At 54.8% G+C, this 11,996-nt stretch overlaps 1 protein-coding gene across 5 annotated transcripts; it reads right to left on the bottom strand.

Annotated features, from left to right (window-relative positions):
• Nucleotides 1-2,956: 2,956 nt before the first annotated feature.
• Nucleotides 2,957-11,161, bottom strand: USHBP1 (USH1 protein network component harmonin binding protein 1). Of its 5 annotated transcripts, XM_036893370.2 has the most exons (13): nucleotides 10,880-11,071; nucleotides 10,426-10,530; nucleotides 10,196-10,335; nucleotides 9,527-9,962; nucleotides 7,374-7,493; nucleotides 7,066-7,202; nucleotides 6,749-6,889; nucleotides 6,292-6,462; nucleotides 5,351-5,600; nucleotides 4,594-4,797; nucleotides 3,758-3,864; nucleotides 3,446-3,568; nucleotides 2,957-3,214 (listed from the first exon to the last, which is right to left on the bottom strand). In XM_036893370.2, the coding sequence occupies exons 2-13, from the start codon at nucleotides 10,477-10,479 to the stop codon at nucleotides 3,034-3,036; spliced, it is 2,064 nt and encodes a 687-aa protein (XP_036749265.2). In that variant the 5' UTR covers nucleotides 10,480-10,530; nucleotides 10,880-11,071; the 3' UTR covers nucleotides 2,957-3,033. The 5 variants fall into 5 exon arrangements, with proteins under 5 accessions (XP_036749265.2, XP_036749266.2, XP_057346218.1 ...); XM_036893371.2 differs by having other exon boundaries at nucleotides 7,066-7,169; nucleotides 10,426-11,088; XM_057490235.1 differs by lacking the exon at nucleotides 10,196-10,335 and having other exon boundaries at nucleotides 10,880-10,896.
• Nucleotides 11,162-11,996: the final 835 nt, after the last annotated feature.

Raw genomic sequence — 11,996 nt, 5'->3', positions numbered from 1 at the left:
GCGCACACGCACACCCTGGGGCATTTCTTTGCACAGTTGCTTGATGGATTGTGTTTGCTTCCTCTTCCAGAAAGTCGCCCCGCTGACCCCCACTCTACCCTTTTTCTGCTAAGGCTAACACCCGGTGCTGGGAATCTCCGGGGGGAAGGGATGAAGGTCTGCGGTTGGAAGTTGTGGTCTGCGGCCTCCGGGGCGCGAGGTCAGGGGGCCCCGCGCCAGAATTTCAGGCCTCTGGGGGCAGAGCGCCTACCCGCTCTGCAAGGCTGGAGGCGGCAGGAATACCCACCATGCCTGCTGGGGCCGGCCCCTTTTCCTCTTTAATTTCCTTTTTTTTTCTCTGCTTCACAGAAATGGCTTGGCCAAGCCGCCGGCTGGACTGCAGATATCTCCTCCAGGCTCCCTGGAGCCTCCCAGCTGCTGCCCCGCCTCCTACCCTCCAATCTAGACCTTGGCTGGGGCCAACCAACATTTATTAAGCACCCTTTATATCTTGCCCCCAAGCCCTGGCCGCCCCCAGCCAGGGGAAGCCTGAACCTCCAGCTCTGGACCTGTTAACGTTTAACCGGCTGGGAAAGCCCTTCCTGCAGTGACCTTTCACCTTGGAGTCCCACAAGTCCAAAGCGGACCTACTCTCTCTCCCGGCCCGGGCTCCAGAGCACACCAGGACACGTGACTGGGCCTGTGAGGGCTGTTCTGAAGGACAAGCAGTGCCCTCTGGCCCAGATGGCCCCTATGCCCTCCTCTCTTAGGAAGGGACTTTGGGAAAACATCTGGGGGGTAGGCCTATCTCCAGCACCTGGACAGGTTAAGGGGGAAGCAGGCAGATGTTTGAAGATCATGCAACACAACAGGATAACAGGGTTCTGGAATAGTCAGGCACTGCTCAACCAGCCCTTGGCCTCTGGGCCTTCCAGGGAGGGTCTGACTGAAGGCCAGGTGGGGGAGGTTTTAGCAAGTACAGAAAGCAAGAAGGACTATAGTTAGACATACCTTCCACCGGCTTGACAGGAGTGGAGCTCTCTGCCTTGTAAGCCCTGCTGGGGGCCTTTTTGGTTCTGAGGCTGCCTGGGAATGTGGGAGCACTGGCTGGTTGGTTGGGGTGAAGACAAGGGTCCTAGGTCCCAAGTCTGGACTTCCCAGTATCCTTGGGGAGGGTGGGTTGGTCTCAGAGAAGGAATCAGAGCAGTAGACTTGGAGAGAAGGCTCAGGGCAGGAGGTCAGAGGGGGGCTGGAGACAGGAGGGGAGAGGGAGCAGGGTTTGAGGGACACAAGTCCGGAGGCTGGGAGCGGTTTGGAGACCAAGGGAAGATCTATTGCAGGTCCCAGAACCTCACGTTAGTTCAACCCCTGGGCCACTGCCCCTCCCTGTAGCCCTGCCATCCCCCCAACCAGCCCCTCCCGGGCCCTCCTGTGGGTGGGTCGAGGTCCAGCCCCGCCCACCTGACCCCTGCCCGCGGCCCCGCGGTGACATTTGACCTTGCAGCAGCGCAGACCAGGGACAAAGGGGCCTGGGCCCATCTGCCGCGGGGGCACCCGTGGGAATGGCCAGACCCTGCTCCCAGAGGCCTGGGAACATTCCCCTGCCTCCTCCTCCAGTACGAAGTCCTTCTCCAACAGGTGACCTTGTCTCCTTTCGCTGCCACCCCCACACGGGCAAGCTGGTATGTAGGGGGGTGATAGGGTCATTCTCAGACCCTTGGTGAGGGAGAGGGACAAGAGGCTGTAAGGTCGGCTCAAGTGGCCGGCCACAGAACCTTGCCCTTCCGAATTTCCCTTTCCTCAAAGCCAGCCTGTATCCAAAGAGTTGCACGGGGTCCAAAGGTCCTCACCCCTAGCACTCTCAGGGCGTCTGTGGTCAGGAAGACGGGTGAGTCCATGCAGCTGACAAGCATTAACCTGAGGCATACCTTTCCCTCTCCTGGGAGAGGCAGCCACTAGAATACACCTGCACCGTGCGGCCTGGAGATCCCCCCACCACGCCACCATCAGGCTGGGGCTGCAGAGCTTCCTAATTCCCGTCTTGGGTTTTGGCTACAACCCAGGAGGGGACAGCTAGCCACTAAATCCCTCCTGGCCAGCTCTAGCCCAGCCCTCCTTGTTTGGGCAAGGAAATGTGGCCTATGCAAATGACATGCAAACAATTGCCTACTATTAACCTGACACTAACACCCCCTTCCATTGCAGGTGAAACCTGGAACTTCTCAGCCTGGCTAGGCGCTGCCCCGTCCCTCAAGAGGCAGGCCAGAATGTGCCTCCTTGCCCACCATTAGCAGGCACCTTGAGTGACCGCACTCAGTGTCCACCTTTGCTGTGATCCCCCACCCAGATGTCCTTTACCCTACCTCCACAGTCTTTGAATGCAAGTTCCAAAAACATGTCTGATTCCTCTTCCCCCCACCTTCACCCTGGGAGCCATTGCTCTTCCAGCTAACATTCCACACCCTAACAAGGAAAACAAATAACAGGGATCTCATCTGAAGGCCGACCAGAAGGGCTTCCTGGAGGAGGTGATATCTGAGCTCAGACCTGCAAGAGTGGGAGGATTTAATTAGGCAAAGAGGGAAGTAACTGGTGTTCCTGGCACCTCCTCAGGCTCCTTTTTGGGATATGGGCATCTTCCCCTTGGGAGCATCTACCAGGCCAAACTCAGCACCATCCTGGAAGGATGCCCTACACCTACGGACTCTGCCCAGGGCCTCTGGAAACAGATCAGAGCTGGAATTTCAGCTCTCACTGACCCCTGAATTCCATTAGCCAGATCCTATCTCCACAGCCCAGGCTGCCTCTGACCTGAACTTGGCTGACATGTCACATTCACATGCCACATGGTGCCAGGCCAAAGACATCAAGTCTTTCTCAAATGCCCAACCACCGCCCCCATGAGGCCTCAAACACTGAGACATCAGCTCCCATCACACAGGTCACGCCTCAACGTACAAAGTCATGCCACATGATATAACATCACTCCAGGACAGTTTATGATGTGGCCAGCCACAATTGTCTGGTATATCCAGATGTGACCAGGCATACGGCCTACAGAAGTGTCTCCCCACACCGGGAAGGTGGCCTGGGCTTCTGCAGAGCCCGCATGGTGGCTTCCAGCACAGCCAGTTCCTCTGCCTGTCGGGCCTTCATGAATGCCATCTGTTGCTCCATCTTCCGCTGTCGTTCCTCCTGCTTCCGGTGGGCACCTCGGAAGGCCAGGACCAAGGCACTGGGGGTGGGGTTGGGGGCTGAGTACTCCCAGCCCCAGAGAGACCTTTGAAATTGGGTCTTCCTGGTGTCCTAGCATCACTCAACAGAGGCCAACATGTATTGGGCATCAGGAGAGTTTGTGGGATGGATTTAACTTGCTGACCACCTTACAGGTGGGGAAGCTGAGGCTCAGAGAGAGCCACAGACCCTTCTGAGATCACTCTGGGAGGTACAGGGCAGGGAGACCCACCTATGAGCCTTGCATAGGTCACTGTTCAGCTCAGCACTCTGAGCACGTCTGGCTCGCCCCTTCTGAGCCACATGTTCCAGCTCTTCCCTCAAAGACTGCAGCTGCTCCTGCAGTCCCAGGGCCCTGGTGCAGGGGGTGGGGGAAGGGGGTCACAGCCATAGCCAGTCCTGTCTACCTTCCCTCCTCCCACCCACCTGCCCATGGTGTTTCCATGTGAACACACCCATACACGGGTGTACACCTAGCCCTCAGCAGCGCACAACACCCCCATGGGTTCACACATCCATCCATCAAGCCTGCCCAGACACACACCGGGTAAGTGATGCCTCCAGTTCCTGAGATAGCTCCTCTGGGTCCTGCACTTTGCCCACCTGACCTCCATCAGTGCCCCTGCCTCCACCAGGGACAGCAGGAGGGCCCTGTGGGAGGCAGAAGGGAAGGTGGTAACATTAATTTAGGCCAAGTATATGATCAGCCCAAGTATCATAGCCACAGCTCCTGCCCTCTTAAAAGAGCCCAGTCTGGTGAGATACCCCAATAAGGGTAAAATTACTCCCTAACAACGGAAATAGCAAGGGATCTCATCTGAAGATAATCCAAGAGGGCTTCCTGGAGGAGGTGATGTCTGAGCTCAGACCTGAAGGAAACTGAGGATGTAATTAGACAAAGAGGGGAGGGACTGGTGTTCCTGACAGGGGCACAGAATGTGCAAAGGCTTGGAGGTAGGAGAGATGATTCAATGTAGGGTTCTGGCAGCCACTGAAGGCTTTAAGCAGAGGACATTCGTGGGGCAAAAAGGACAGAAAGGGGCAAAAGGGGCCTCAGAGAATAAGCTGGAAACAAAATTTAAGAATAGATGATTCATGGCTGGCTATTGGAGAGGAGAGGGGGAACTATGAACAGGCCTGAGGGTGGAAAGGAGGAGGTACAGATTTGAGTGGAAAACACTAACCAACCCCTTTGAGGGTTATTGGGCTCAATATCCACAAAGAAAGAAACCCCAAAGTACAGGTGTAAACTTCGAAATGCAGCTCAACATTTGACTCATTTTGTTGTGCAGCAACAGAAATCAAGGCTCAGGGAAATGGAAACTAGGGATGATTGACCAGGGCCACTTGTCCCTGCTGGGTCCGGGCAGGGCCACTCACCTGGGACCACTCCTCATCCCCGCTGCTGTCCCCACCACTGCTGCCGGCGCCACCGCCCTGGAGCTGTGCCTGCTCCCACTGCAGCTGCTCCAGCAGGAGTGTGTGGGCTGGGCCCTGGGCTCGGAGGGCGGCCTCCCGCAGCTCCAGGCCCCGTTTCTCCCGCTGCACCAGCTGCAGCCGCAGCAGCAGGTCGGCCAGCGTCTCCTGAGGAACCAGGGAGAGAGCCGATGAGTTGCATTCTAGGGACAACAGCTGAGGAAACTGAGGCCCCGTGAAGGACCCACTGAGGGTCGGTCAGGCAAGAACTCAAATCCTCACCATGACCTTGTGTGGTGGGAAATATCCTCCCATAAAAACTACCTCTGTAGACATGGCAGTTCAGAGAGGGCAAATATCTTAGACAAGGTCAGGAAGCAGCACAGTGGACGTATCTGGAGTGTCTCCGACTACAGAACCTGGGTCTTTCATGCCAGGCTGCAAACCTCAGAGTACGTGCCCTGCTCCCATCTTTTTTTCATAGAAAGGGTATTTTAGAGAGTCAGATGCTGACTCTTACGAGAAACTGAACTCCAAAGGACAAACTCCATTTACCCCCTCAAAACCCCAATTCCAATTCTTCTTTCTCCAGGAAGCCTGCCTATAACCCAGCAGAACTCCCCCTTGCTACCTGCTTCCCCCAATCATACCCCTCTTGGCCTCAGCAAATGGCTTTGTCCCGCAAGAAAAGACTGGTACAGTGACCACTGCCCAAGAATACCCGTGTGGCTGCCAAGTCCTGCTGGATCTGCATCTTCTCCAGCCGGGGTAGGGCTGGGCCAGGCTGGGTCCCCAGAAGAGCTTTCACCATGGCTTCTGCACGGGGCACAGTAGGCATGGGTGCCAATGTGGGGCCAGGCTCTGGGGGAATCTTCACCAGAGCGCGGCGATCCTGGAGACACTGGACATAACCCTGGAGCCGGGTAGCCACCTCCTGTGGTGTGGACTTATGCACACTGCTGCCCTCAGGGCTACAGAAAACAGAAGAGGGGCCTATGTCAATCTTGGTGGGCATGACTGTGCTAACTTCATGCCAGCTCTGGTGGGCTCCATTATCTTCCATCCTACTGACCATGATGGATCCTATGAAACCTGCAGTGAGTGCCGTCATACCAACATGGTGGACACCAATAATGTAAACCCTACTAGGCACCATCATCTATCAGGATAACATAGTGAACATCATAATGCCAGTGGGTACAGCTGCTGAGGCCATCGTGGTGGACACCATATGCCAAATCAGTGGGTACCATTGCTCATACAACATGGTGGATACCATCATGCTAACCTGGTGGGTACCACTGCTTAGCCTGCAAACCCTGTTTGGCAGGACATGCTAACCACAATGGGTACCAACATCAGGTCAATGCCATTGAGCACCATCATGCTAGTTCTAATCAATGGGTACTATCATCCATCTTCATGCCAGCTCTGGTGGGTCCTATACCAACCCCAATGGCTGTCAACCACCATACCAACTTTGTTGAGTAGCAGCTAGCCAACTCCAGTCGAGCCTCACGCCAACCAACGACAGAGAGACCTACACAAACCTTGTTGGGCATGGCCATGCCAAACCGCAACATGGACCACCTTTGCGATGCCCATTCTCCAATAAGGACCCCACCTACTGGCCCACCCAGTCCCCAGGGTTCTCAGGTGCACCTTGGCCATGGATCCCGCAGTGCTCCTCCATCCACGGCAGCCTCCTCCTGTGCCAGCAGCCTCTGGGCTCCCTTCTCAGCTGCCTCTAGGTCGCCTGTGGGGGCCTCTCCTGGTCCCGGGTCTGCCTTCCGGAGAGTGAGCAGGGCCTCGTACGCTTCCTCACAGTGCTCACTGTGGGGCACTGATTCTGAGTGCTCAGGAGCACCCAGCGCCACCTTGCAGGGCAGCTGACATCCCCACCTGCCCCTGCATACCTTGTTTCTTCTCCCACCCCCACTCCTGGGAATGTGCAAACTCCTTCAGCACCCTTGGACTACACAAAATGCCGTAAATTAAGTTCTGTGATGGGAGGAAGTGATTTCCTGAAAGGGCCCTGCCTTTCTCTGTGTATAAGAGCCACCTTCTGAGCATGCCCATTCCCTTACAGTTAGTGACGACATGGGTGGGGTGCACTGACCTGTACTGCAAGGCCAGGTGCAGAGCTGTGGCCTCAGACTCCCGCCGGCCCAGCTGCATGCTGAGGCCTTCACACTGACCCTTGTACCCCCGGAGCACAGCTGACAGCAGGCGGTTGAAGCATTTGAGCTTCTCAATACTCCTGCCTCCAGAGGTGAGGAAGAGGGCAAGTGAGAGAGCTGGCAGGCAAGGCAGGACCCTATTGATATCTATCCTCCGCCCTCCCTCCCCACCTCACTCGAGCTCCAGGCTCTGAGGTTTGTATCCCAGCAGGGGAGGCGCCAGTGTCCTTCAGAGCTCAGCATTTCAGGGTCTTACCCCCGAAGTCGCTCCATCTGGGCTTCCATGATGTGCATCTCGGGGGCATGAGGCTGGATGGGGAGAGACCCAAGTGTCTGGATGCTGGAATCACTGCAGAGGCGCTGGATCATGGGGTGAGCCAGAGAGAAGGGGTCCTGTCAGAAAGAGGTGACTTGATTCTCCCCCAGTCTCATTAAGAGCCCAGGATCGTGGGTTTAGGTCTTTTCCGATCTGAGAAGCGTGTGGATTGCATTGCCAGGACTTGAGTCTCACTGTTTCAAGTCCTAAGGATACCAAGACCATGGTTTTGAATTTTCCACACTTACCTGAGTCCCCCAGAGCTCCTCATCTACCCCAGAGTTGCTGGACCCACTGTCCGAAGCACCACCTGCTTGGCCACGGGAGGGAGGTGGGAAAGGCTCCAGGGAATCCTGCAGCTCCTGGACCTGAGGGCAGGAAACGGCAGGCCAAGCCTGGGAGGCCAGGGGGGCCCAACCATCTGCCACCCTCCCCAGATCTCTTCCTGGGATAGTGGCAAGAGCCCCAGCGAGAAGGCAGGAGCCCAGCTACTCACCCCACCAAACCTCCCACCATACAACCTTGGACAAGTCACTCAGCCACTTAAGTTTTCTCTTTCCTTAGACATACAGATGGCCAACAGGTACATGAAAACGTGTTCAACATCACTAATCACTAATCATCAGGGAAATGAAAATCAGAGCCATAATGAGATATCATATCACACCTGTAGAATGGCTATTATAAAAAAAACAAGAAATAACAAGTGTTGGTGAGAATGTAGAGAAAAGGGAACCCTGTGCACTGTTGGTGGAAATATGAATGGGGGGAGCCACCATGGAAAACAATATGGAGGTTCTTAAAAACAGCACTACTATATGATCTAGCTATTCCACTTCTGGGCATATATCCAAAGGGAATGAAAGCACGAACTCAAAAAGATATCTGCACCCCCGTGCTCACGGCAGCATTATTTATAATAGCCAAGACACTGAAGCAACCTAAATGTAAAAAAAAAAGAAGGGAATCTTGCCATTTGTGACAACTTTGATGGACTTTGAGGCATTATGCTAAGTGAAATAAGTTGAGCAGAAAAAGGCAAATACAGTCTGATGTCACTTATATGTGGAATCTAAAACAAAACAAAAATATTGAATCCACAGAAACAAAAAACTGATGGGGGGGCCACGAGGAAGGCAGTACAGCACAGAGAAGACAAGTAGTGATTCTATAGCGTCTCACTACACAGATGGACAGTGACTGTAATGGGGTTTGTGGGGGGGGACTCGATAATGGGGAGAATCTAGTAACCACAATGTTGCTCATGTGATTGTATATTAATGCTATAAAAAAAAATTTAACAACTAAAACAAAAAACAAAAAACTGATTGGTGGTTGTGGGGGGAGGAGTTCGAAATTAAAATAAAAAAAAAAAAGACTTCTCTTTCCCAGCCAGGAAATGGGCTCCACCCCTTGTGCTGGGCTCCAGCAGCCTCCAGTCTCACCAGCCTGGTTCTGCCTGCATGGGGGCTTGCTCCCCGCCACCTCCTTCAGCACGTGGCTTTAGATTCCATCCGCATGCTGAGGATGCCCAAGCGTGCCCCTCCCACCCTGATATCTCCCCAGGGTCTGGACACAGACATAGACCTGTCCCTTTGGTGGCCCCTCAGGGGTGGCTGCCAGGCATGTTGAGCTCATCAGGGTCCAGACAGCCTTGTTTTCCTCCCACCAAACCTGCCCTACCCACAGCCTCCCCATCTCTGGCTTCCACTTCCACGGGTCCCCAAACTCAGGCCCTCTCTAGTTTCATATGTACGTACATCTGCCAGCTTCCCCATCAATATCACCACAATCTGCCCCTTCCCTCCACCTGTACACCTCACACCAGGAGGTGTCTGGACCTCCAGGACTCCGCCCACACCCCACATGGGCTGTTCCACCCAGTGCTGCCAGAGGGCGCCTGTGAACACTTCAGCTGGTCCCGCCCCTTTCTGCTCAGAACCCTGCAATGCTCCCACTTTGCTCAGAGCAAAAGCTCAAGTCCTCCTGCAGCCCACAAGACCCTGTGGGATTCTGCCCTTGTCATCTCCCTGCCCTCCTCTCCTCTCACTCACCGCAACATCAGCCTCCTCACTGTTCCTTGAACATGCCATTACACTTCCACCTCAGGGCTTTTGCATATGCTCTTCCCTGTCTGTCTGTTGTGCTGTTCACTCAGTCAGATTCTTGCAAGGCTCCTTTCTCACCTCCTTGTGGTTTTTATTCAAGTATTACCTCCTCAGTGGGCTTCCCTGACCACTTTAACTAAGATCTCCCAAGCAACTAAGACTGAATGCTAAGCAGTCAATCAACACTCCATAAATTTTCTCAAATGAACTAATGACTGAAGATTGTCTACATTGGGTCTGCCTCCTCCCTCAGACAGGGAGCGCTCAGAGGCAAGACTGCACTGCTCACTCACCTCTCTCTGCAGCATCTCCTTCTCCGCCTGAACGGCCTGCAGGGAGGCCTGCATGTGGGTCAGCTCCTCGTGGCGGCAGCCCAGGGCTAAACGCAGCCATGCATTCCTCTCTGTGAGGCGGGCCACCTCCCCCTGGCAGCTCCCTGCTTCCTGCTGCAAGCAGGCACTTGGTCCCACTTCACTTCTATCCTCTGCCTCCATCAACCCAGGACAGCTTGGGGGCTGGCAGCGCCAGGCAGCAGCCGCTGCCTCCAGAGAGCTCAGAGCATGCTCAAGAGTCTGAAACACATCAGGAGCCCCAGGTCCATAAGGGACAGTCTCCGTGTCCTGCGGGGCTGCCTCCGGAGCCTGGTGGGCTTCATCTGCAGGCTCATGGGGTCCCTTGTGGACAGAGGCCAGTCCCCTGATAGAATCCCCATCAGCCTTTTTGTCGGTCCTGTGAAGAGTTGAGAGATGGAAGGCTCTGGAAATGGAGTCGTCTGGGGTGGCTTGCACACAGGGTCTGTGTGTCAAGGCTGGGGCTGCATTATGCAGAGTCTTGAAGGTAGGGCTGAGGAGGGCAGTGGGCAGCCATGGTATGTGTGTGAGCAGAGGAGGGACATAGACAGATCTGTGGGCAGGAATGATGCCCCAGGGTTGAAGAGGGGAGCATAGACCAGTGGGCCTTACCTGCTCCCCAGGCCCTGCACACTGGCCTCCACCTTGGGCCCCAGCAGCTCAGGCTTACAGCTGTCCTGAGATGGCTGAGGGCCCAGCTCAGAATTTACGCTGGCTGCCTCAGCCTCTTCTGCCACAGGGTCCAGCTCACCCTGCAAATGACCCCAAGAGCCAAACTCTGAGCCAGACAGGGCTCTGCATGGCCCCAAGACCTGCGTGTGGAAAGGAGAGGGGACACTTACGGGCAGAGCATGTCTCCCTCGCCGGCTTCGGGGACGTGTGGCCCGCGCACTCATTGCTGTCCAGAAATTTTCAGTGTCCTCTGAATCCACCTCCTTCCTTACTCCCTAAAACCACAGCCTCATGTGAACTCATGTTCTGGGCAAATGATAGCCTCAATTTCCTCTTCCGTGAAATAGGCAATGATTTCCCCCTCCAGAAGGGATCCTGAAGTATCAGTGTTGATTTGGCACATACAAATGCCTCCCTGGATAGGGAGCTCACTGCCCAAGTTACCCTAACCTCCCCACTCTCCTATGCCTCCTTCTTTCTTTATCTTTCACTACCTCTGTCCATGCCTCCCTCCCCAGTCTGGATCTGGAATGAAGACTTCAAGGGTTCCTCTTCTCCTTAGGGCCCTCCTGAAGCAGAGGCCCCAATCTTTAGTCCCCTCAGCCTGCTTCTACTTCTCTGTACCTGTGGGAGCACGTTGGTCAGAGGCCTGAGTCCCTGGACACTCTTGGGGTCACTTTGGCCACTGCCAGCTCAGGCCTGGGCTGGACAAGGCTGGCCTGGGAGGCGCCAGGAAACAGGAAGCCCCCTCCCCTGGCCATGTGACTTGTTATTGTGTAGTTTCCTCCTCAAGGACATCAGCTTCCTCCAGCCCCAGCAGGGGACTCATGTCCAGGTCCCTCCCGAGATGTCAGTCACCTCTTCACCTTAGCCTCTGAGCTTCAGTTTCCTTATCTGTAAAATGGGGGTAGTTATAACACTTTTCTACAGTATTATGGGGTTTTTACCAAGCACTTTGCACATGGCTGGGCACCATTGGGAAATGGAGGCATGACTCACCCTCCCTGTTCCCTACCACCCCTCTGGTTTTACCATTCTCTGTTTCCTCTGCCAGCTGCTCTTTCTCCTGCATAAATGCTGGATTCCTCAGAGATGGTCCCTACATCCTGCCCATTTTTCCTGCATCTGTCTGTAAAGGGCCTTTTCTCCATCTATAGTCACAGCCCAAGCCTCTCCCCTCCTACCTAGATGCCAGCTCAGCTTCCTCCCGGGCTCCCCAGCCACCTCTCCACTTCCTTCCTGACACCCAGGCCCTGAGACAGAGATCTCATTGTCCACCTCCGGATCACACACCCTCCATGGCTTCCCATTGCCCTTGGGCAACATTTCAAGCTCTTCTACCTGGCATTCAAGGCCCTTAAAATTTATGCCTGCTGCATGCACTCCATGCTCCGGCCATGGTGACCCTCAGTGAACAGTTGAAGGTTCTCAGTGCTCACACCCCGGAGCCTTTGGCCATGCTGTAACCTCTTCCTGAAACACCTTTTCCTTCCTTCTGCACTTGGTTTAAACTGTGCAGAGCCTGGAGTAGCCTGAGTCTTCCTGGTCCCACTGACAGGCCCTAGGAGGCTGAATCTTCCTGCTTCTGTGTCTCCAAAGGTGGTAGGGAGAAAAATTGCAATTTTCCGACTTGGTGGTATCCAGGTGCATTAAAATCCTCTCTTCAACCTCTGCTCCAGTATAATAAGCTGTTAAATGCTCCAGCACTCGAAGGCTCTTCAAAGCCTCCAGACCTTTGCCC

The sequence above is a fragment of the Manis pentadactyla genome, chromosome 12 (assembly GCF_030020395.1).
Source record: "Manis pentadactyla isolate mManPen7 chromosome 12, mManPen7.hap1, whole genome shotgun sequence".
Lineage (NCBI taxonomy): Eukaryota > Metazoa > Chordata > Mammalia > Pholidota > Manidae > Manis > Manis pentadactyla.
The sequence above is the reverse complement of the archived record's forward strand: the minus strand, read 5'-3'. Positions and strand labels throughout refer to the sequence as shown.